This window comes from Theropithecus gelada, chromosome 12 (genome assembly GCF_003255815.1).
Source record: "Theropithecus gelada isolate Dixy chromosome 12, Tgel_1.0, whole genome shotgun sequence".
NCBI classification, from domain to species: Eukaryota; Metazoa; Chordata; class Mammalia; order Primates; family Cercopithecidae; genus Theropithecus; species Theropithecus gelada.
The window spans coordinates 49461436-49487807 of NC_037680.1; the positions used below are offsets into that span (position 1 = coordinate 49461436).

At 37.8% G+C, this 26372-nt stretch overlaps 1 protein-coding gene across 3 annotated transcripts in view; it reads left to right on the forward strand.

Annotated features, from left to right (window-relative positions):
• Window positions 1-26372, forward strand: part of MAP3K20 (mitogen-activated protein kinase kinase kinase 20) — a 193391-nt gene that overhangs the window by 9356 nt on the left and 157663 nt on the right. For all 3 annotated transcript variants that reach the window (XM_025404318.1, XM_025404317.1, XM_025404319.1), the window contains exon 2: window positions 6546-6738. In XM_025404318.1, coding sequence (XP_025260103.1) covers window positions 6546-6738 — 193 coding nt within the window. The remainder of the gene's footprint in view (window positions 1-6545; window positions 6739-26372) is intronic.

Below are 26372 nucleotides of genomic sequence, written 5' to 3' on the forward strand. Positions count from 1 at the left end.
ATTGACTATGCAGCCGATAAGGTCTGAAAGAAGCTAGTGGTCACCGGGGAAGGAGAGGACGCTCCAGCACCCTACCAAAGTGAGTGCTATCATTGAATAAATAGATCTTAGCAATGCTGATATCCAAAAAGTGCAAAAAAGAAAATATTGTGTTTTAGCAATTTATTCACATTGTGAAAAAAGTTTAAAATAAATTATAATTACTTAACTAATAACATCTTTCAGAAATCACCAAAAACAAAAATGGCAGTTAAACAGAGGAGTGAGAAAGAATTAGAACATATGCAGAGAGGAAAAGGATTTAGGGATCAATAGCACATTTATTTATTAATAATTGCTTTGCAAAACTAAGAGCTATAATATAAAACAATTCTGAAGATGGGGAGAGGAGGGCTATTGAGGAGAGCATACCTGACCATAAAAGCTGAAAGAATAGATGGCTAAATATGACATCAAGGGTTATTAAAATAATGAGAAAACCGTAATTTCCATTAATTGCATGTATACCGTATGCTGGGCACTGCGCTCATGTGTGCACTTTCACAGCACTGGTATTATTGCCAGTGAGAAGAGTGAGGTCAGAGGGGCATGGTGCCTTGCCCAAGTAGCTACTAACAGATCTGCTGGTAGATCTCTCTAGTAGGGGTCTTTCACCTGAATCATGCTATTTCCCTGTTGAAATATCTCTTATTTGGAAGTGAGATGTATCAATGAAGTCAAATACTGTGCAAACTTGCTAACTTTGGGGCTGTCAGTTTTGTGACATTGAATGGAAAAGATCTGAAATGTTTTATTTATGCATCTGGAAAAGCCACAGTCTGAGAGAAAGTGATTTGTTAAAGTTACCTTACTGAGAGGTGGAGGGAGAGTTCAAACTCATGTCAATCTAATTCTAAAACCTTGCTTTTTAACGTTAGAACTATAATAGGGTCATTTTTGTTTTTAACTGGGCAAAAGTAACAGTGAAAAGATAAATGACTTATTTGAGGTCAACATGGATCTAAAAAATCAAGCAAAATAGGTCTGTGATAGAGAAACTTAAGTCTACTTTTTTGGACTAGAAGATTGAAAACTTTAAAAAGTAAAATAATTCTTTAAGATTTCCTATTTTCATGTAGTTCCACTTTTGATAATTAGCTGATGCTCCTATATATGCTTTCAGCCATTTAATAGTTAAATTTTTTTTGAAATTTAAGCAAAATTTTAAATTAAAATTTTTTTGACATTCTACTCAAATAGTGAAATGATTGGATTCAACCACCAAATGATTGATTTTCAACATTTACAGAGTTATGATGCCTTATTTTACTTTGATTTTTGTGACATGTCTGCTCTAACCCTTCAGTGTTGTGTGGTAGATACTTAACATTTAAAACAGCTTTGAAAGTTTAGAAAACAACAGTTAGAATGCTACAAAATTGCCTTTTTTGTAAAAGCAATTCTGTTTTTTTTTTTTTTTTTTTTTTTTGGAGACAGAGCCTTCCTCTGTTGTCCAGGCTGGAGTGCAGTGGCGCGATCTTAGCTCACTGTAACCTCTGCCTCCCGGGTTCAAGTGATTCTCCTGCCTCAGTCTCCTGAGTAGCTGGGATTACAGGCACATACCACCATGCCTGGCTAATTTTTGCATTTTTAATAGAGACAGGGTTTCGCCATGTTGGCCAGGCTGGTCTCGAACTCCTGACCTCAAGTGATCCACCTGTCTCGGCCTCCCGAAGTGCTGGGATTACAGGCGTGAGCCACTGTACCCGGCAAAAACAATTATTTTAATACAGTGAGATGAAAATGTTGGATTTGGCTTGATATACCTTGTAAATAAATTTATATAGATGACTTTTTATTAAATTCTGGTATATTCATTCAGATCCCCTTGGAAAAATGATTCTTAAAGGAGAGAAAACTCGAGGGGAAAAATATGTATATATGGTCTAACTTTCACGTATATGGGAGTGGAAATCTCAACCAAGTTTTTCAGCTACATCCATGATGCTTTGCCAAGCTCACTGGAGTTAAACCTGTACTCATACACCCTAGATTACTAGTTTCTTTGGTATTCAGTTGGAACTTAATTTTTTATGGTTTCAATAAAACATTCAAGTAATTGGATAGTTCCATTCACAAATAGCCAGTTCCCACATGGCACGGTGTATCACAGAGTAGCAGTGATTCTGTGAAGAATGTGGCTAGTTGCCTCCTGTCAAGTGGTGACATCCTGGAGAAGTGTGCTTCTCAGAGGTCAGCCTTTTTCTGTGACCCTTAGGTCAGTGTCAGTTGTGACTGATCCTACCTCAGTTCATCCGTATTCCCTGGGTTTGTTCCGCAGCGTAAGGCTTAGATGGATTCATATTGATCTTATCCTGCTTCAGACCTCTACCTTTGTTTTGGAAAGAATTTCTCTCCTCCTCCTTCTTCCCTGACCCTGGGATTCAGAGGGACCCAGTACTGGAGGTCCCAAATACACTCCTCAGTCTTCCAAGAAGCCTAGGCAGCATTTCCACATCAGGATTTGCTTCAGAACCCACTGGGGTACTTGTAAAAATTACACACCTTACGTCTTACATGACTTGGTTGAAATCTTTCCAGCTACAAAAGGTATAATGGAAGAATAACCAGAAACTATTTACTCACTTATTCAACAAATGCGTTTTTAATGGAGAAGCTGCATAACTGTGTACCTGGCTGTGTAGTAGGTGCTAGGGTCCAGATGTAAACAGAACTGAGTTTTGACTTTAGGGAATTTATAGTCTGGTGGGAATTAAGTGGGAAAGATCAATGGGTGAAGAAAGGTGCTGTGGCACAGAAGAGGGAGCATTTAACTGTGCTCGGGAGACTCAAAGAGGTGGTCAGGGATAGAAGTTCACTGGGCAGAGAAGAGTGTTTGAAGCAGAGACACTAGTCTGTGTAGAAGTGTGGAGATGTGAGAGGTCAGTGTATATTGGGAAATGCAGGCAGTTCTTCGTGTGTATGGGAAATGAGATGACATCAAGTCAAAGTGGCTATAAGTGGTAAATGAATAACACAAGAAACTTTCCTGGAATTAGAACACTTGAGTTACAGATTGAAAGAGTTCACTGAGTGTCCTACCAGTGAATGAAAAAGACTCATTCCTAAACATATCCAATTAAAATTCAGGATTCCTGGGATCAATAGAGGATCCTAAAAGCTTTCAGAGAGGAAAAAATAATATAAAAATGGTTAATAATCAGTAACATCCGACTGCTCAGTAGCCACATTAGAAACTAGGAGAAAATGAAGTAATACTTTCAAAATTATATGGAAAATTGTTTCCTACCTAGAATTGTATGCCCAACCAGGCTACCAATCAAGACATTTTAAGATACACAGATTCTCACAAAATTTTATTCTGTGTGCTCTATTCAGGTAGCTAATGGGAGATATGTGTTGTCAAAACAAGGGAACAAAACAAGAAAGGGAAGACAGGAAATCCAAAGACAAGGTTCTCACAGACGAAAAAGGTGAAGGAAATTCTTAGGATGGTAGCCAACAGGAGTCCCAGTCCAAGTCAGGCCTAGAGAGCAACCATTCCAGCCAGAATGAATCAGGATGAAGGGTCAAGAAGGAGTGTCTCTAAAAAATATATAGAACCAAAGAGTGAAAAAAAAAAAAAGAGAGAAATTACTTGTCTTAATTTTACTGAGAGAAGTTTTGCAGCTTCTGGGAGAGATTAATGAGGTGGATGTGTTAGGAGTGTAAAAAGCTAAGCAAACAACAGTAAAAAAGCAAAAACAGGGCAACTAATAATTCTAAGAGAATCAAAAAGTTATACAAGAAAGGCAGTGTAATTATTGAATCCTCCATGGCACTGCTGGGAATGTTTACTTTGTTGGGTTACCGTAAACACTATTAACCAAATGTTACAGTGTGGTTGGAAGCTGGGAGGTTTGGGCAAGTGTGCCATGTTTGTATGCATGGAGGTAGAGGGTGATATATGAGAACTAAATTCTTGTCTTCCACAGGAGAGGTTAATAGATAATATCTAAAATGGAAAATCAAGAAATAGTAATGTAAGCACATTCTTTAGAAATATAGAGTTCAGTGCCAGAAGAAAATGCTAAAGGAGTTGAAATTAATTGTGTCTAGAGAGTGGGAATTGGGTATGGGGAATGGGGAAGCAAGAAGCTTCTATTTCTTTTGATAAGTTTTGTAGTTCAATTTCATTGTAATGCTTTTATAAAAATAATTAACAAAAATGTAAACCTAGTGTCTGTAATGCTTGCAAATGGTGTTTGACATTTGGTTGAACAAACTTTTTAGCTTGCATACTCTATATACCTACCTTGGCAACATCCCCAAATTTTATCCAAATTTTGTTCTTTTCCATGTTTAACTAAATAGGAATTACAAAATGTTGGTAATGTAAACTATTGATTCATATATGTTTATAGACTGTATTTGGATACTGTGATCTTTCCTTCACTCATATTTTTATGTGGAGTGTATCTTCTAAACTTTAGAGGATGAACAAATAACCTTTCCTCTTTCTCGCCTTCTCCCCAAAGTAGAGTAGCGTTTGACTTCGTGTGAGAAATGAGCATTCTTCAGTGACCTGATTTTCCTGAAATGGGATGGCTAGCCAGCTGCGTGCTAAGATCTTTGAGCTGCCTGTGCACTTTACTCAGCAGAGTCCCAGGCTTTTTATGGAGAAATGTTGCCAGTTTATATGGATACAAACCAACCCCTTCTACCTTTTTATTTTGAAAAAAAAAAAAAACCAAAAAAAAAACCTCAACAGAAGAATGGAAAGAGTAGTAAAATGCCCAGATACTTGTCACCTAGATGGGCTAGTTCTTAACATTTTGGCACACTTGCTTTCTCTCTCCCTCTCTCTATTCCCATGTACTTTTTTGGGTGTGTGTGTCGGAGAACAGGGATGAGGACTGAACCATTTTAAAGTAAATTATAGACATCATACTTTAAAATGTCTACATGCATTTCCCAAGCAATACATCCAAGGACATCCATCTATAAAACAAAAATACCATTATTTGCCATGGATGAATTAATATCATCTAATGTATAGTTAATATTTAGATTTCCCTAATATCCTAATAATATTTTCTATAGTTTTTTTAATCCAGAATCCAGTGATCATAAATTATATTTAGTCATTGTGTTTCTTTCTTTCTTTCTTTTTTTTTTTTTGGAAATGGAGTTTTGCTCTTTGCCTAGGCTGGAGTGCAGTGGCACCATCTCAGCTCACTGCAACCTCCGCCTCCTGGGTTCAGGCAATTCTTGTGTCTCAGCCTCCCAAGTAGCTGGAATTACAGGTGCCTGCCACCACACCCGGCTAAGAGACAGGGATTTGCCATGTTGGCCAGGCTGGTCTCGAACTCCTGACCTCAACTGATCCACCTGCCTTGGCCTCCCAAAGTACTGGGATTACAGATATGAGCCACCACATCCAGCCTAGTCATTGTGTTTCTTTAAGTTTTCCTTATGCTAGAAGTTTCTCTGCAAAACAAAACAAAACAGAAAACAAAAAAACCTTTCATGACATTCACAATTATGAGGAGCCTAGACCAGATGTTTTGTAGAATGTCCTAGAAATATAGATTTGTCTTTTTGCTCCCTCATAAGGTTCTGGTGTATGCTTTTTGCAAGAATACGTGCACCAACTTTTTTATCCACCATTTTTAAAGTTTTTATGTAGGTTCAAAATTTTAGCCCAATTTTAGTTCAGTTTTTGTGTTTGTAAGTCTCATTAATCTATGGTTTGGCATAGGGTGTTAAGAATGGCCACTTACCTGGAGAATAGTAAAACTCTTTAGACCGTAGGAAAGATCACTAGAATAATCTCTGGGAGGGGTAATACGTTTCTCTGGAAACAAGCATAATATTTTTTAACATCCTTGGCAGTATTCTTTGGATGACTTAATATATTGTAATCAAGGGCAAATTTTTCTACTCTTTAAGTTTTGTTACAATATACAGTCCAGGGAGCCACTTCTGGCAAACACTTGACCAGCTTTTCTGTTATCCCTAAGTTGAAAGTGTGTTTTTGGAGTCTAAACATTGATTGTGTGTTCAGTTTGCAACCTTTTGGCTGTCCGTGTACCAGGATGCTCAGCGGCTTAGGCTGTGTATATTTTGTGTGAAGTGAGCGCAGCGTGGAGAGGTGGCATGCCTTAGATGCCAGGGGAGCTATGCAAGCTTGCTGTGGAAAGCATGCTTCCCGCCTGTCAGGGCTTCCTGATAGGAGACCTGGTGACACAGTAGCCTTTCGGCAGAGCTCCTCGGGATGGGTAGGAAGTGCTGCTGCAGGTTTTGTCAGGGGGAAATCTGAGCCATTTCTCTGTGGACAGCTGTGTTTCAAAGTCTGGGCAGGTTGTTGTTGAATTTTGCGTGGGCTGCCAGGGTGAGTGTTTTCATTTCGATTTGTTTATAATCTTGCTTTTCTTCTTCCTAAGTCACCATGACTTTCTGGAAGTTTCACAGGACTCATTCGTGATATATTATCTAAAGTAGGATTCAGAGGATTTAGCCTAATATATTTGTAATTCAGCTTTTCTTTTTCTCTCTTTCTGCAGATTTTGTGGAAGTATAATACTTTGTCATTATGAGATGTCGTCTCTCGGTGCCTCCTTTGTGCAAATTAAATTTGATGACTTGCAGTTTTTTGAAAACTGCGGTGGAGGAAGTTTCGGGAGTGTTTATCGAGCCAAATGGATATCACAGGACAAGGAGGTGGCTGTAAAGAAGCTCCTCAAAATAGAGAAAGAGGTAAGGTCTTTTCCAGCTGACAGAAACAGTCACGATACCACTTATGTAAACTTTTTCAACCTCGAGTTAGAGGGTCACAGGGTTGCAACGGATCTTGCAAGGCCTTTGGGGCTGATCCATGAGGCTGTTCCCAATTTCCATTCTGGGAGCCCCATAAATAGAAATTATTGCAGCGTGTGCTTTAGGGTTGAGTTCTACTAGGGGTCAGCTGAAGTAAGAGGATTTCTTTCCAGGGCGTGAAAGACCGAATGTTCTCTGAGCTCTCCTGGAGGCAGAGGTGAGATTTCAGACCTTCCCAGGGTTCAAACGTTTCTCTTCCCTAGGGCAGCCAAGAGGGGTCGGTAAAGAGTAATGTGTAAAGTTTTTATACCCTTTCCATTTTCTCTGCTTGAACTTCTGGTCATCAGCAATTGTCTTTTAAAAGATAAAAGGCACATTTTTTTTTTAACTGAAATATGCAGTACCTGTTTCTTGGATTTCACCTCTACTTAAGGCTAACAGTGATGGGCTTTGTATTATATAGAAGTAATAAGTGCCAGACAGAGAGCTGCCCTGCTAGTAAAATCAGAAAAGGGTCTTGGCTTTTGGAGCCTGGGATTTATGCTGGTCCTAGATGAGCTCAGAGCTCTTAGAACTTTCATCCTTATCAGGAATGAGATATAACATGGTTGTCACATTCAGTTTGGTACTGTGAGAATAAAACTAATTACAGAGCTGACCTGCAGGGACTCAGCAGCATTGATAACTTCAGTAGCGACCCTCTGGAGCTGGTTTTGGTCGTTTCTATTTATGTCCTGTTTTGGCTAATTATTGTTCAATATCTTTTTAAAGTGAACTTTCCCATAAATATCCTTGAATCTCCCTGAATGATTTCATTTTTTTCATTAACTGCTGCCGGTGAACCATAGCAATTGATTAGAGAAGGAAACCCAAATGGTAGCACTTTGTGGGTTTCCTCCCAGCAGTGCTATGTAATTGTGTGATCACCAGCTGTGTTTCCAATTGTTGAAGTCAGGTTAGAAGGACTGAGATATCTCTACCTTGGTGTATCTATAGGTTTTTGGAAGGTATTAAGAAATGAGAGCTTTTAAAGCCCATCCGTACACAAAACAGAAGGGTACTGGGTATAAGAAAGTCACTTTCCCTTGCCCCCATTTCTCAATCAGCAAAAATTTTTTATAGTAGCCAAGTACGAAATCCATGTCTTACCTTTCACTGAATCTAGCCCTTTTAGCTGATCAATTCATTAAGTCCTTTATAGGAAGCATTATTGTCCCCGTTTTATAGATTGGGAAATAGAGCTTTATAGATTGCGTTTTATAGATCGTGAAATGTATTAAGCTGCCCCAGGAGGGGCAAATGAAATCCAGGAGGCTAGAACCCTGTTCTTTAGTTTCTAACTTTGAAACCTCTAATTGACCAGGTACGAAGAGAAAACTAAACCTGCTCCATCCATTTATAGTCAGTTATTTATATATATGCTAATATTTTAAGCTTTAGATTATACAACTTTAGTAAAAGGAACATGTTCTTATATGATTGTTCGGTGTGAGAAAGATTTTATGAGACATGAAACAGATTTTGATAGGAAAATATTAATTGTAACCCATTTACTCCACTCCCCCCTACCCAAGTATACCTACATAATACCTTTTCTTCTATTCTTGGGAGAGCCAGGAAAATGACATAGGAAAGTACAGGAGTGAAAGCAGGAATTGGAAACTGCCAAATCCTGCTTTTGTGCAGGTATTTAACATGAATGTAGATAATTCAAAAATTCAGTTGATTCCAGTAAACTGTAAGAGCATAACTCATAAACCTTAAAGTAGGAAAAACAAAACCTCCACTTTTGCTTTGGGGCTTAGTCAGTGATTATGAGTGATAAAGAGACACAGTAAATTATGGCAAAGGATCCCATTTGTACTAAAACAACATGAGTTTAAGACGTAAAATGTTATGGCGAGGAGTTGACAGTTACTAACAAGGAAATATACATTTCTTATGTAAATAATTGTTATGCTTTATGAAATGTGTGTTGGCTTCTGGTTAAGTGTTTTCTAAGTGATAAGATAAAGGTAATAAGCCCTGGATTTTTTCCAAATTTAGAGATCCAGTTCCACGTCACTTGGTTGTTTTTTGCCAATGAGTTTTAGAGGCAATGGAACACTTAATAAAATGTTTTCTGCTCATTTCATGTGACTCTTTAAGAATTACTTAATATTAGACTAAATATATGTTCTATAAACTTAGCAAAATGTGGAGAAAATATATACCAAACTCTAACTTTGTTTATGTGAGTGAAGAAAGGAAGACTATTTACTTTCACTTTATTTGCAGACCTCTAGTGTGATGAGTATGTACTACTTTTCTCTGTTTTAGTGGTTCTAATATTACTTTATTTAAAAACAAAAAAGACTGTATTTACTTAAAATCTCTGTCGCTCTTTAAAACTTTTTTAAAAAAAATTTTAAACCTAGAGAACAATTAAAAGAATACGACCATGAACTCTAGTACATTATATTCTTCCCCTAGACTCACCATTTAGTAACGTTTTACATTTGCTTTTTCTCTATTCATTATTGATTTACATGTATTCATATATAGTATGATTTTTGCTGAACCATGAGAGTACATTATAGATGCTATGTACCTTTATCCCTAAATACTTCAGCATCTCCCAAAACACAACCACAGTACAATTAACAAATTCAAAAAATTTAACAATGATAGCAGTAATGTTATTTGTTATACAGTCTATATTCACATTTTGCCAACTTTTGCAATGCGAGCTTTTGATGGCAATTTTTCCAACCCAGGATCCAATCCAGGATCATATATTGCATGTCATCAACATGTCTGTTTAGCCTGGCTTAATCCAGAACCGTTTCTCTGCCTTTCTCTGTCTTTTAAGATGTAGACATTTTGGAAGAGTATAGGACAATTGTTTTGTAGAATATCTCTCATTTGGGGGGGTGATTTCCTCCTCCAGCCCCCAGCCTAGTCAGAGTTTATGTAGTTTTGGGAGGAAAACTACATAGGTCATGTGTCCTTGGTGTGTCTTAATGGGTGTCTTGTGATGTTGGTTAGTCTCATTATTGGTGATGTTAGTTTTGAATCCTTAGTTAAGAGGGGTTTACCCAATTTCTCCACAGTAAAAGAAAATACCTATTTTTCCTTTGTAATTAATAATTAAGCTATTGGTAGATACTTTGAAGCTAAGTAAACATCTTTCCTCAGCAAACATTTACTAATGATTTTAGCAGCCATTGATGATTCTTGTTTGGATCAAATAGTATTATGATAGTTTACTGTGCAGAAAGTAAAAAGTTCTAGTATAAGTGAGTTTGCCCTTCTTTTTTCCTTTCATCCTTTATTCATCCATCCATTTGTGTAGTTATTGTTTGATTGTATACTTAAAGACTTTTTGGAATGCAGAATGTTATAATCCATTAGTGTTATTCATTTTCATGCTTAACTTATCCCAAATTTCGCAAATAAGAGCTCTTTCCAGCTGACTCTTGTGTCCTTTTGACATGTCACCAACATTTTTTGATGATTTTCTTACTTCAGGCACAAAAAGATGTACTAGGCTCATTTACTTCCTGTCTCATTCCTGGAGTCAGCCATGTTTTCAAGAAGCCCTGAGTCAATAGACCTGATTTTGGAGTATATTATTTAGGAGCCAAGATTTGGGTACTAGGATTGTTTACTTTAGACTTTTTTAAAAAGAACATTGTCTTTTTGGCAGAAATTATAGAGAAATTTTATTTATGAAAGCATTTAATTTGAAATGTAAACTCATGGGTCTGGTTAGCTAGCATCTGTGATACACTGCTATTAGGAATGTAAATTGGTAAACCTTTCTGGAGAAGAGTTTAGCAAAATGTATCAAGAATCTTAAAATGTTTACTTCTTTGGGCCAGGAATCTTACTCTGGGACTTTATCCTAAGGAAATAATCAGAGATGTGCAGAAAGATGGATATAATTATAGGATTCTTCTCAGATGTATAACAAGGAGGAATTGGAAGTTACAAACTATGTTGCAGCATGTAATTGATTTCTCTTCCATTTGGAAGAACATTTAGAAAGCAAGGAAAATGCTCATTGTATAGTGCTAAGTGGTGAAAGGAAGTTACAAAACATTATATACAATATGATCCCAGGTGTAGGTTTTATGTCTGTATAGTGCTTTTATTTTTCCTATACTGTACTTTGTTTTTCATATTTTCCTATGATGATTTTACATTTCTTTTCCCCGCAGCATTTTATCGTGAAAAATTTCAAACATAAAGGTGAAAAAGTTTTGTAAATATTTGCATACCTACCATCTAGTGCCTATCATTAATATAAATACTTGCTTTATAAGATGTGTATGCAGCTGTCTAACCTTCCATTTATTAATTCATTTTTGATATATTTCAAATAAGTTGCAGGCATCAATGTGCTCCTTCTTAAACACTTCATTGTGTATATTTTTACTAGAGTTCAGTGTGTGTTTTCAGTTTTGTTTTCTTCTGGGGTAAAATTTACCTCAAGTTTTGAGAAATGTAAATACCACATGACCCACTTATTTACTTTTATAATCAGAAAAATTCAATTTAAAGACGTATAACTGTGACAATCTATATCACTTTCTTTCTTTTTTTTTTATTTTTTTTGACATGGGGTCTTGCTCTGTTGCCCAGGCTGGAGTACAGTGGTACGATCTCTGCTCACTGCAGCCTTTGCCTCCCGGGTTCAAGCGATTCTCCTGCCTCAGCCTCCTGAGTAGCTGGGACTACAGGCACTTGCTACCATGCCTCGGTAATTTTTTGTAGTTTTAGTAGAAACGAGATTTCATCATATTAGCCAGGATGGTCTCGATCTCCTGACCTCGTGATCCGCCCACCTCGGCCTCCCAAAGTGCTGGGATTACAGGCGTGAGCCACCACGCCTGGCCAATCTAGTGAATTGAGTTTTGTAAACCTCTTTAGCATATCACACAACACTAATTTTCCACTCTCAATATGCAGCTGTAAAGTGTTTAATGTTTACTTTCATATTGCTTTTCCATAGCAGTGCAAGACCTCAGTTTAGCTTGTTTACATTATTTGCAGATTTACTTACAGTGTACTATTTATTTCTGTTTTTAAAAGTGTTTGCAATAGGAGAAAATCATATGATCTTAAGCATATACACCAAAGGTAAGAAAGGAAGCCACTGTTGTATCTTTTTGATGAATTCCAGATGAGCTGGGATCAAATTGAACTGCTTAGGCAGAAATTTGAGGGACGAGTAGAAGTGGCACTGAAAGACATTGTGACCGCAATGTCCTATTTACATCTGCTGCCCAGAGGAGAACACTCCCAACATGACAGAGTTCATCAGCTTGAATGTTAACTTTTGAAAACAATTAATTGGCCTGGCGCAGTGGCTCATGCCTGTAATCCCAACAATTTGGGAGGCCGAGGCGGGCGGATCACAAGGTCAAGAGATTGAAACCCTGTCTCTACTGAAAATACAAAAATTAGCCAGGCCTGGTGGTGGGCGCCTGTAGTCCCAGCTACTCAGGAGGCTAGGCAGGAGAATTGCTTAAACCCAGGAAGCGGAGGTTGTAGTGAGCTGAGATGGTGCCGGTGCATTCCAGCCTGGGTGACAGAGTGAGACTCCGTTTCAAAAACAAAACAAAAACAAAAACAAAACATAATTTATCACAGCAACTTAATTGTGCTCTTGTGGTATATTTGATAATACATTGAACAAGATATGTCTGTACATAGTATTTTTTTTCTGTCTGGAAAAGATGGGAACCTGACAGCCTTTATGTTAACTTGCAATCTGTTGATTGTCAATTGATATTAGGAAACCACATTTAAGTATGAGATACGAAAGAAACACAATTCCTTTTTATTTTCTCAAAAGAATCAAAGGGAAATAGAATCCTTAAGAGGTAATATACAAGGCCTTTTCTTCATCTGTCTTGGCTTTTGTAAGACACCATTACCCTTATTTTAAAAGTAAAAGCATCCTACCAAATTTCACTGCTTTAGAAATGTTGGAAGCCAGATAAATTCAAGTTTCAAATGTATTCCACATTATAAATATTTATAGATAAGGAGAGAAGATCAGTGTGTCAAACTGGTTATAATAACAGGAACTATCAATAATTTTTATATAAAGGGGAAAATATCTGTTTGAAATAGGAAGTGTAATGTTGAAATTGACAGAGAACCAAGAGCAAAAAATAAAAAGCTTTTATTATACTCAGTTAATATGGTATTGTTTAGTGATTTATGGAAGGCTAAATGTTATCACTTTATTAGCTCATGGGAAGGAGATGCTTCTTTTCTATGCAGTTCTATTGCTTTTTATTAATAAATTCTTTACATTTGTTTTAATTGTAAGTGCTATTTTAAATATTTCCCCCTGCCCCAAACACAATAACAAGAATAATGCCACATTTACTTTCCTTGTAAATCCTCTCAATATTTAAGTGTATTGATAGGACCAATACAAATAAAAATTAAGTATCTTAGATATTTGACAACTGCTATTGAGTTCTGGCATAGTTTCTGTAATAACTTGTCCAAAGTGGTGCTCAAGAGTGGCCACTGGTATTTTTAAGCATGGAGAGAGCTTTCTTAACTATACCAGAGCTAATGTTTTAAGTTGGTACAAGTTGAGCATCCCTAATCTGAAAATCTGAAATTCAAAAGGCTCCAAAATCTCAAACTTTTTGAGAGTAGATGTGACACCACAAGTGGAAAATTTCACACCTGACCTCACGTGACAGGTCGCAGTCAAAACTTTGTTTCATGCCCAGCATTATTTAAAGTATTGTATAAAATTACCTCCAGGTATAAGACATAGATGAAACATAAATGATTTCATGTTTAGCCTTGGGTCCCATCCCCAAGATATCTCATTGTATATATGCAAATATTCCAAAATCTGATAAAATCCAAATACTTCTGGTCCCAGGCATTTTGGGAAAGAGATACTCAACCTGTACTTTCAAATGTACCCATTTATGGCTGAAGAATATTTGTTATAGCATCTCCACATGCCTAGTCTCTTCCCCTTCACTCAGGAGTCCCTTTGTGAGTTATTAAAATAAATAATCTCATATAAAATTTTTCTCTCCACAGTTAGAATTTACTCATTCTGGATTTTATCCTTTTAGGTCAGTGGTTCTCCAAGTGTGGTCCCTGGACCAGCAGCATTAAGCATCACCTGGGAATTTGTTAGAAATACAAATTCTTGGGCCTCACCCCATGCCAAATGAGTCAGAAACTGGGAGGTAGCGCCCAGCAATCTGTGTTTTAACCAGCTTTCTAGTTGTTTCTGATGTCCACTAGAGTTTGAGAACCACTACTTATATTGTACCTAGTCAATCATATTCTAAATATAGACAGCATAACTTTAGTTTGGAATTTTGGGTACCTTGTCAAAAGGTGGCGGAGAGGTTTTCGCTCTTAGAGGCCTTTAGGCTCTTAACTTCACCCATGTAGATGACCACCTATGCACATAATGAACCAAAGGCTGACTTAGGAATGGCAAATGTACACGAAACCTCAGGCAAATACTGTCAAATTCCAGCCCCTTCTCACACTGGTACTAATCTGACTTTCCAGCCTTTTTTTCCTTCCCTCCCTCCCTCCCTCCTTCCTTCTGTTGTTTTTTGTTTGTTTGTTTGTTTTTGTTTTTTGTTTTTTGTTTTTTTTTGAGACAGGGTCTCCCTCTGTCCCCCAGGCTGGAGTATAGTGAGCTCACTCTAGCCTCAAACTCCTGGGCTCAAGCCATCCTCCCAGCTCAGTCTCCCAAGTGGCTGAGATTACAGGTGCAAGCCCTCTCACTCAGCTGTTTTATTTTGTCTTTTTAAATTTTCTGACACAATCTCTCCACTCCTGTCCAACTGTTCTTCTGTATTACTTTTTAAATTTCTGTAGCCTTGTTCACATTCTTTCCTTCACTTGTAATACCTTTGTCTTCCCTGTCTGGGCAGATCCTACCCATTCTTCAGCTATAATTATTTCCTTCTCTATGAAGCATTCTCAGTCATACAAGCATATTTTCTTTTTCTTTTCTGAATTTATACCACGTAATACCCATAGTACTAATTTGACCGATGGTTAAAACTGCCTGTGACTCTGCATTCCAGTGAGAAATTGTCACTGAATTTTTCATGTGAACATGCTATGTCTTCTCATCTGAAAAGCAGGGCTAATAATAGTACCCACATCATAGACTTATCGAGAGGACTGAGTGAGATCGTGCATGTGAAATGTATGTAGAAGAGTGCTTGACTCATAGGAAGACTTGGATAACTGTTAACTATCACTCGCATCTTTACAACTGTACCCCACAGTCAGAAGAGCAGCTAGATGTCATCTTTTGTGAAAATGTTAATTAGTTGATATCTAGGCCTCATGCTGAGAAGGGATCAGATGCCACAAATACAGTTAGCAGCAAAGACAACCTGGCAAGGCTCGGTGTGAATACCACAGGCAAGTACATGTGTGGTGTGTTTGATGTCCTGTCGTGAGCTCTCTGAGGGCAGGACTGTCTTTGTAGCTGACGCTGTCACCAAACAGGTCATGATCACTCTACCACGTACGGCTACCGCTGTGAGCCTGAATTTGGTGAAGGGCTTTATACCATTGCCCTCTTCTTCTTCACAGTCACTTTATACGATTATAATCTGCATTCGATGGAAACTAAGGCTCAGGGAAATTAAGCAGCCTGCCTAATATAAACAGCATCGTTCACGTGGGTCTTCCTTGCCAGCCACACAACACCTGCCATTGTGCTTTGCTCCTAGTGAACATTGAAGTATTTGTTCCTTGTTACCTGGTATTGTGTCGCAGTGGACATCCCTCTCATTCTTGTTCATCTAGGAAAGGTATCTCATATTGACATACCTACATTTTCATTTACTCTGCTTTGAGCTGTGAAGAGGGTAGAACTGGTGTGTCTTTACCGTGTCACTGTAAGTACAGTAACATACTTGCATTCACCTACATAGTAACAAACTCTTAGGTATTGCCCTTGCTCTAGGGTTCCTGATGTCTGGTTTTTATAAATGCCCTTGCTTTTGTGCCTTTTAGACAGGCATGCCATTTCTGCTTAAGGAATTTTAAACATGTCACTGTGCAGTGCTTTAACATTGTGCTATGTATATAAATCATCATTTTGAATTAGAGAGTAAGCAATTTAAAATAATGGATCGTTTTATTTGATAATTAACATAGTCATCATCCAGAAGTGTATATTGAACAGCCATCCATCACTCTGCTCTTTTCTACCAGACATTTCTGTTACTGGGAGCTTGTAATCTAAGACACTCCAAGGTGAACTGCTATAAAGGCAGCAGAGGAAATTGGACACATGTTGAACAAATAAATGTATTAAATGAGTAACATGTTTTACTGATATGTCTGAAGATAACTCAAACCTTAGGAGAGAGGTCAGTGAGGAAGAGCCACCAGAAAGGCTTCTCCTGGGACCAAGAGGAGTTTAGAAAATTACCTGAATTATAACTAATGTTCTTACTATGTTATGTGAAATGTAGTTACACTAAGAAAACACAACTGATTTTTTTTAGATGATTAGTATGACCATAAAAATGTTTTATTTGCAAGCCAAAGCCCCTAATCTTTCTCATTTTTGCTTCTTAGTCTTTTAAAATTTAAAAAATCCTTTCAAAGCTTTGTTAGATTACATATTTAACTGTATGTGGAGGTTATTTTCGGTTTGCCTTATGAGAAACATTGCAACTGTTATTTCACCTTTTCATTAAAGTCTTATTGATCTCAGCTTATTGAGCAATAAACATTTCAGTTAGTTAATATTTGTTCTATAGCCATGCTCAAAATGTTATGCTGAAGTAAAACCAATTAATGTATTTCAGTAAAAATGTTATAGCCTGAGTAGCTGATGTTATACAAAGCTCGGCTCTTGCTGTTAGAAGAAAAATAGTATACAGCATGAATTCAATTCCTGAGAAACTCAAAGCCTAATATAGAGAATTGAGAAATGGAAAAATTGGAGGCGGGAAAAAGCAGCCCATAAGTATTTCAGATAGTTTCAAAATTGGTATGACTGTCTCTTAGTCTTCAAAAATAGAATTATCTCACTTGAATATTTTAAAAGTACCTAGAATTTTCTTCTCTGTTCTGTAGTGGAGACAGGAAGTCACTGACATGAAATTACCCAAAAATAGAGGCCATGTTATCAATTTTTTTTCACTGATGCTTGACTCGTACTCCCGATTAGGACGTCCAGTTTCTGTTTGAACACTGCCACCGATGACATATGAGATGCAGGCTGCTCTAGTTTGGAACAGTTTCTTAGAAAGTCCTTTATAATGTAACTTCCAGCCATTGATCCTGGTCCCTGCCTCCGGGGCTGTATACAACAAATCTTACCTTCTTCCATGTATCAGCTTCTAGAGGATGGCATCTGTACCTTACTGATCTTTGCACTTTCTGGACTCTACACAGTACCTGGTCCACAATAAGCAATCAATAATGGATAGGATGTAAGTGAACAGAATAATAAACATAATGATCACGTCTCAACTTTCTCTTCTTTGTAAGATTTACAGAAAGGTTTCACTACTGCTGAATCTTCAGAAAAGAATAAAGCTTGCCATTCCTAGCCTACTTTATAGCCTTTTCTTCTCCGTGTTTGGCTGATTTTTTGAGTTCTTAGTAAATTACTTTGTCTTTGAATGAAGGGTTCTGTTCTATAGCAGCTAGAAAGGATATTTTCCTGGCCATGGTTCTTATCTGGTTTGTTTTTGAACATATTTCCCAAAAGGAATCTAAGATGCTTTTTCTTAGCCCTGCTAATATCAGATGTTCACTGATTCATGACCTGAGAAAAATTAAGGTGTCCTAAATGAAATGAGACTGCCAGAATTTTAATGACTTGAAAATATTACTCTTATCCCTGATACTGTTCTTCAGGAAAATAATGCTTGGCAGAATTCGTTGCATTAGAGAAGCAGCACTGGTAAGTATGAAAATGTTTGTTAAAGAGGGAGGAGACTGTATGGCAGCCCTGCTTTCCAGAGATCGTATTCAGCAAGTAATGTACAAAATCAGCTGATCTCACGGCATTTTAAAAACATGCCGAGCAGTGCTTCCTTTAGTGGGAAACTGAATTGCTTCCATTATTGGAACATAGAATCTGCCTTAAGAAACATATACTCATAGGCGGGCAGATCACCTGAGGTCAGGAGTTCGAGACCAGCCTGGCCAACATGTTGAAATCCCATCTCTACTAAAAATACAAAAATTAGCTGGTGCCTGTAATCCCAGATACTCGGGAGGCTGAGGGAGGAGAATCGCTTGAAACCAGGAATTAGAGGTTGCAGTGAGCCGAGATCGCACCGTTGCAATCTAGCCTGGACAGCAAGAGCAAAACTCCATCTCAAAAAAAGAAAAAAAAAGGAAAGAAAAAGAAATATATACTCATTTTTATTTCAATCACTTGGTGGGTATTTTAAAATATAATGCAAAGTTTAGTGAGCATCCGCTGCTGAACAAATCTTTAAAGTTGTGAAAGTGAGGGACTTTTTCTCCCTAAAACCTCAGGATGTCTTTTTAACTACACAGTAAAGCCTAGGCCTCTAAGTGTGGCTTGCATTCTTCCATGGGAAAAACCTTCTGTGCAAAGAAGCCTGGGGATTGTAGTAAGGCCAGGACACCTCTCTCAGACCAGTGAGGCTCTGTGGGAAATCCTGATTCTGGATATACTGACCTCGAGTGTTGATCAGACCAAGAGCAGATTTTAAGAAGAGATCAAATTAATTAATATTAAATGGACTTGGGAGTATAGAGTGTTAAAAAGTTATACTCTGGACTTGTTTCAAAAAGGATTTAAGATTATTAGCAGATAAAATAAGCATGTTTTGAAGTTCCAGGAAGGCCCTCTGTATCTCCGAAATTGCTCTCACCTAAATGTAAGGTGAGGAAATAGAAGAAAATTAATGTTTCTTTAGTTGCTGTTATTTACAGCTACTATTCTAAGCACTTTACATAAATTCAAGCCTACTGCTAACACCTCAAATCTTATCTTGTAACTTTATTCTTTAAGGCTGTTTCCCAATAAAACTGCAGATACCACTGAAAGAGGTAACTTTACATGTGGATAATACCTTGAAGTACAAAACATACCTGATTTGCTTCCTGAACACATATTTTTCTAGGTGGGGAGGTGCATACTTGACCCTAGGAAACTGTGACCTGAACAGATTCTGAAGTAACTTTCTTTTCTGTAATTCAGCCATCCAACAAATATTGAGTATTTATTACACGCTAGGTACTACTCTAGATACTGGAACTACATTGGTAAATAAAAGATACAAGGATTCATGTTTTTTAGAGTTTACCTTGAAATGTGGGGAATAAGAAAATAAATGGTATGTCAACACATAAGAAAATATAAGACCTATACCTGCCAGGGCTAGAGGCTGAATTTAGTGATTCATTTCCAAAGATTCAAGTATAGAACAGGAATACTTAGTAACTTTACAGTAGGCTAACCTGACAGACGCCTCCTTAACCAAGTGATGAGGGCTAACACCACTAGTGATTAGTCAGGTTGATAACGTGTATCCCACATATGATATGGTGAGAAAAGCATTTTACCCCGGAGGTTTTCTTCCCCTAAACTCATAACCCCAGTCTAGTCATGAGGAAAATATCAGGCAAACCAAAGCTGATAGACAGTCTACAAAATACCTGGCCCCAGTGCTCCTCAAGTCTTTGAGGTTTTGGGAAACAAGGAAAGGCTGAGAAACTGTCACAGACCATGAGAGATAAGGAGATGTGATGATTGTACACAATGTGGTATCCCGAATTGGATTCTAGAACAGAAAAAAAAAGATGTTGGTGGAAAAAATAGTGAAATGTCAATAAAGCCTGGAGTTGAGTTCATAGTCATGTGGCAGTGTTGGCTTCTTAGCTTTGACAAATATACCCTGGTGATGCAGCATGTTAACATGAGGGGAAACAAGGCGAGAGGAACTGTCTGTACCATCTTTGCAACCTTTCTGTGAACCTAGAATTATTCCAGAATTAAAAGTTTATTTTAATTAATATAAGGGGAAAATAGGGCAGAGTAAGGGAGATCTGGAGTGCCAGAGGGGCTAGGGTTCAAATTTCAATGAGTTGGTCAGGGTAGGCCTCACTGAGAAGGTGACATTGAGTAAAAACTTGAATTAAGGGAGGGAACCATGCATGTGGGATAAAACATTCCAGAGACAGGCCCATGGCAGGTGGGAGCATGCGTGATGTGTTGGAGAAATAGTAAGGCGGCCATGGTAGCTGCAGTGGAGTGCGTGAGGGAGGAGAAACAGGAGGTTAGGCCAGAGAGGCAATGAGGCCAAATGGTCTTGGACCATGCAGGCAATTATAAGAGCTTCCGACCTAAATTGGAAGGAAATGGTGAGCAGTTGAATGCTTTTGAGTAATGATACGAAATGATTTGATTTACATTTTCACATGGCCACTCTGGAAACTCTGTTGAAAAGAGACTACATAGGACAGAGACAGGGGACCAGTTATAGCTGTATTGCAGTAATCTCAGTGAGAGATGCTTGTGTCTCGGGCCAGGAAGGTTGCAGTGGAGGCAGTGAGAAGTGGTTGAATTTGGGGTCGAGTTAACCAGATTTGCTCACTGATTGGACATAGGCTGTGAAAATAATCAAGGACGTCTCAGAGGTTTTGCACTGAGGATATGGAAGGGTGTGCGTAGGGTAAGGGAAATCAAGAGAGGAACAGGTTTGTGAGCAGGTCGAGTTCTTTTTTGATACAAACAGCGAACAATTAGAATCTGCCATCTAAATACCATTTACAGTGCAATAAAAATATGAAATACTTGGAAGCAACCTAAATGTCCATCAACAGATGAACAGATAAACAATATTTATTATTCAACCTTAAGAAGGAATACAGTTCTGATCTATGCTACAACATTGATGAATCTTGAAAATGTATGCTAAGTAAAAATAGGCCTAACACAAAAGGACCAATATTGTACAATACCACTTATATGAGGTACCTAGAATAGGCAATATTCAGAGACAAAAAGTAGAATAGAGATTACCAGGGGCTGGGAGAGGGAGAGTGGGGAATTATTGTTTGATAGGTATAGAATTTTTATTTGAGATGATGGAAACATTCTGGTAATAAATAATGATGAGAGTTGCACAACATTGTGAATGTGATTAACGCCCCTGAATTATGCGCTTAAAATGGTTTAATTGGTAAGTTTTATGTTATGTACTATAATTTTTAAAACAGAGTTCTATTTATAGAAAAATGAAATGCTGAAGGATAAATTTAACAAAAGTCTGTGTAAGATCTTTACACTGAAAACTATAAGACATTGACATTGCTGTGAGAAATTAGTGAATACATTTAAAAAGGAAATATATCCTACATTTATGGGTTGGAATATTTTTATTCAGATATCAGTTCCCCCAAAATTGATTTGAAGATTCAATATAATCCCAAATCATAACACAGCCAGTTTTTAAAATTTTTTTGTAGAAATTGATAAGCAGATTGTAAACATATGGCAGTAAAGAGGACCTGGAGTAATGAAAAATGAAAACGGAGAGTAATGATGGAGAACTTGTACTACAAACTTATTTAATTCCTTACCATAAAGCTACAGTAGTCAAGATAGTGTGGTATTTGTGTATAGACAGACTAGTGGAACAGAACAGAGAGTCCAGAATTAGAAATAGGGGAGTGAACTAGGGATTTGTACATGATGGCAACAATGAAGGTTCATGAATGATGCAATCTCATGACAGAAGATTCAACTCTTGGGAGGTGGTAGGAAAGAGTACTGTCTGGAGGTGCTAATGAGGGGCTCCTCACCAGGCTCTGCAGAGAAAGGGCCAAGAGACAGAACAGCAGCTATTGCAAGGGCTGCCGGGGAGGGCCAGGCTCCAGACAGAGGAGGCAAGGGAAGGTTTAGAGAAGAGGTTCAGGATAGAGGGGCTTTGTGCAAGCGTTTCAGGAGTTGAGGAGAGATGGGAGGAGGGTCCAGCTAGAATACATGCAGTCCTGTAGGAACTGGCATGAGAGGTGAGGGGGCAGCAGGAGCCGGTTGTCCTGTGCTGACCTGTACAGGGATAAGGGCACTCAGAGCCTAGTCCTGGAGTATTCAGGGTGGGTGGTCATGACCTGGCTGCCAGGGGAGGAAGGGTAGCCTTAGGCCTCCTCTGGCCTCAGGAGTTGGACCTGGAGAGGAGCATATTTCCTGTGAAAATCTGTTTAATGACAGAAGGGATTTTCCACAGACTCACCTTAACTTCTGGTAGGGCGATTTGTGTAATCTGGAATTAGTCAGTGACTCTGTGCAGATAAATGTCTGAGGACAAGATAATTATTGAGAAACTGGGAAACCTAAAACCAGTAAAAACTTCTTGCCAGCATGTCCTTAATGGGAAATCAATCTATTGACAAAGATGGCAGTGAAAATATTCATGAAAACTGTAGAATGGGTTTTCATTTATATGTTTTTTGTTTGGTTGGTTGGTTTTTTTGTTTGTTTGTGTTTGCTTTTGTTTTTGTTTTTGTTTTTGTTTGAGACAGGGTCTGGCTCTGTCACCCAGGCTGGAGTACAGATCTTGGTACACTGCAGCCTCTGCCTCCCAGGCTCAAACCATCCTTGTTCCTCAGCCTCCTGAGTAGCTGCAACTACAGACAAGGACCACCAAGCCTGGCTAATTTTTGTGTTTTTGTAGAGACAGGGTTTCCCTGTGTTGACCAGGTTGTTCTCGAACTGACCTCAGGTGAAATGCCCGCCTTGGGCTCCCAATGTGCTGGTATTACAGGTGTGAGCCACCATGCCTGGCCTGTTTACATGTTTTAAAATAAAATGTGTGTTTTAAATAACGTCTTCTGCCTTGGGCTGCAAATGGAGGCATAAATTCCTAGGAAGCAATATGGCTTCGTGTTTAAGAGCCTGGGCTTTAGCGTGAGACAGGTGTAGATTTGGATGCTGTCTCCACTGCTTATTAGATTTATGGGAAAGTGACTGCACCAAGCCTTCGTTTCCTCTTTTATAAAACACAGATAATAATAGAGTTCACTTCATAAGGCTATTGTGAGGACCACATGAGGTAATCTGGGTAAGTACACCCAGCACCATGCCTGGCTGCTACTCAGCTCTCAGTGCGTGTACCTGTGGCAGTTAGTGCTGTGATTTCAGCAGCAGACAGTCAGAACATATTTGAGATTTCTCCACTCCCCTGTGGCTTGTTCGCACTATTTCAGCATAACTTGCTTTTTAAGACTTATAGATAACTAGCTATTTACATCATCCTAGAGTGTAATGTTTCCCAAACTTTTAAAATGTTTGTTCTCTATGGTGGTTTCTCATCCTTTTTAAAAAATTTTTCTCACCAGACAACAATGTTTTGTCATTTACTTACTTTATTTTGTGTTATAAACTGGGATTTTTAAAAATATCTTTTTAACTACACACATTCTTGTCCTCTGGAAATTGAAATCTCTCACTTAGGAATCATTGTTATATTAGATCATTGTGATTGCATCATAGAACAATTTGGAGGTCTTTTTCCATGTATAAGATTGGTAGAAATGAGAAGGACTGAAACACTTATAGCTGGTGAGGGAATGGGATGATGGGCATAACACTTTCTTGGTGGAAGTCTAAAATGGTAAGCCTTCCAGAAGACAGTTTGAAAGATTGACAAGTTTTGAAATGAAATGCCTTTGACCTATCATCCTCACTTTTAGGAATTTGTTGTAAGCAAATAATTGGAAAAGTGTATGTGCATACGTATTAAGAGTTGTGTATGGCAATGCAAATCAGCAACAGTGAGCACATTCTATTCTTATAATCAGAACAAAACAACAAAACTAACCAAAGGCATGGAATCTTACTTGTGGGACAGAGACAGTAAAAACATCTTTATAATTGGTCTGTTTTGTACAGATTGGCAATTCACCCCTCTGTTGAGTTTTCAATCATGCAAAGTACCTTGAAAGTACACTCATATGCTTTTGATATTTTCTGCTTCAACTCTCCTAGAATGTCATTGATGGCCCAGAATTTTAATCTCCTTACTTACGTTTTTCTTTCTCCCAGTTTATTTGCTATCATGAAGCTCAGCAGATATGTGGTATAAGTAAACATGAATTCTACTTCAGAGTTTCTCCAGGTCATAATTGGTAGCTGAAGAATTACTGCAGACATTTTAAGTTAAATGTAACTTGAATTTATCTGGGCACTAGGCACCTTCCTTTAGTATTCTTTAAGAATACAAATAAAACTTTTGGTTACTAAGCAATAATGCTTTAGGGTTTTGCCTTTGTTTATAGCTCTCTCCATATCTGGTAATTATAAAGGGGAGAAAACTGTATTTGCTCTGTAGGTGAAAACCAGTACTTGTCACCAGTACATGAAACCAATACTTGGGTGGTATTTGAAATATGTCTTTCCTTTTATTATGGTAGGGTTTTTTTTCTGTTTGTTTTAGTAAACCCATAAAGGCTCTGGAATGTCTACCCACAGACATTTGTCAAGTTGAGTAAGAAGAAATTTTCCTTTTTAAGAACTGTGTATAAAGAGAGAAGTATTTCACACCTGTTTATCTTAGCAGGGTCTGCAGAGAGAGGGAGATAGATTCCCCATTAACTCTTTCATTCAGAGAGTTTAGAAAAGAGAGTGTATGGTGACCTTCTCTGCTCTGTGGAAGGGCACTGGAGCCAAGTAGAAGGGCGCGCTATTTGTGTCTACAAACAAAAACTTTTCCTAAATTTCTCCTTTTCTTGTTGAGCCCATTTGTACAATTCTTTCAGTTCACATAGCTGAATTGTCTACAGTCATAAAATGCTAATATGATATGTTTCCAGAAACGTACTTTAGGGCTTGTAATTTTTTTAAAAATGAAAACCTTATTTCAGTGTGGGTTCCCATTTACTGCAGTAAATGTCTTTCTCATCCTTCCTAGTAGATTAGGCAACCTAGTTGGGGGATGGGACGTGATGTATTTGTCTCCCCCAAAGGAATGTTTAATGATCTTCTTCCTTTTAAGATATTATTAAGTCAAGTTAGTAATAAGTAGGAAATAAGTAAAATTATATTTTTAACTTTAAAAAGAAACAGTTGTTTTAATACAACTTTTAATATATACATAATAGATAAAATATATATAATACATGTTATACATATAAATATATATATATATATATATATATATATATATATTTTTTTTTTTTTTTTTTTGAGGCAGGGTCTCGCTTTGTCACCCAGGCTGGAGTGCAGTGGTGCGATCATGGCTCACTGCAGCCCCAACCTCCTGGGCTCAGATGTTCCTTCCACCTTAGCTTCCTGAGCAGCTGGGACTACAGGCACATGCCACCACACCCAGCTAAATTTTTTTAAAAAATTTATTTTTTATATTTATATTTTTATTTTTTCCATAAGTTATTGGGGTACAGGTGGTATTTGGTTATAAGAGCAAGTTCTTTAGTGGTGATTTGTGAGATTTTGGTGCAGCTGTCACCAGAGCAGTATAGACTGCATCGTATTTGTAGTCTTCTATCCCTTGCCCCCTCCCACTCTTTCCCCCAAGTCCCCAAAGTCCATTGTATCATTCTTATGCCTCTGCATCCTCATAACTTAGCTCCCACATATCAGTGAGAATATATGATGTTTGGTTTTCCATTCCTGAGTTACTTCACTTAGAATAATAGTCTCTATTCTCATCCAGGTCACTGCAAATGCTGTTAATTCATTCCTTTTTATGGCTGTGTAGTATTCCATCATATATATACACCACAGTTTCTTTATCCACTCATTGATTGATGGGCATTTGGGTTGGTTCCATGATTTTGCAATTGTTTTTGACCCAATGCTGCTATAAACATGCATGCGTAGGTATCTTTTTCAAATAATGACTTATTTTCCTTTGGGTAGATACCCAGTAATGGGATTGATGGATCAAATGGTAGTTCTACTTTTAGTTCTTTAAGGAGTTTCCACACTGTTTTCCACAGTGGCTGTACTAGTTTACATTCCTATCAGCAGTGTAGAAGTGTTCCCTGATCACTGCATCCACGCCAACATCTACTGTTTTTTTATTTTTTGATTATGGCCATTCTTGCAGGAGTGAGGCGGTATCACACGGTGGTTTTGATTTGCATTTCCCTGGTAGTTAGTGATGTTGAGCATTTTTTCATATGTTTGTTGGCCATTTGTATATCTTCTTTTGATAATTGTCTATTCATGTCCTTAGCCCACTTTTTGATAGGGTTATTTTTTTGTTATTGATTTGAGTTTGTTGTAGACTCTGGATATTAGTCCTTTGTCAGATGTATAGATTGTGAAGATTTTCTCCCATTCTGTGGGTTGTCTGTTTACTCTGCTGACTGTTCCTTTTGCCGTACAAAAGTTCTTTAGTTTAATTAAGTCCCAACTATTTATCTTTGTTTTTATTGCATTTGCTTTTGGATTCTTGGTCATGAAATCCTTGCCTAAGCCAATGTCTAGAAGTGTTTTTCCAGTGTTACTGTCTAGAATTTTTATAGTTTCAGGTCTTAGGTTTAAGTCCTTAATCCATCTTGAGTTGATTTTTGTATAAGGTGAGAGATGAGGATCC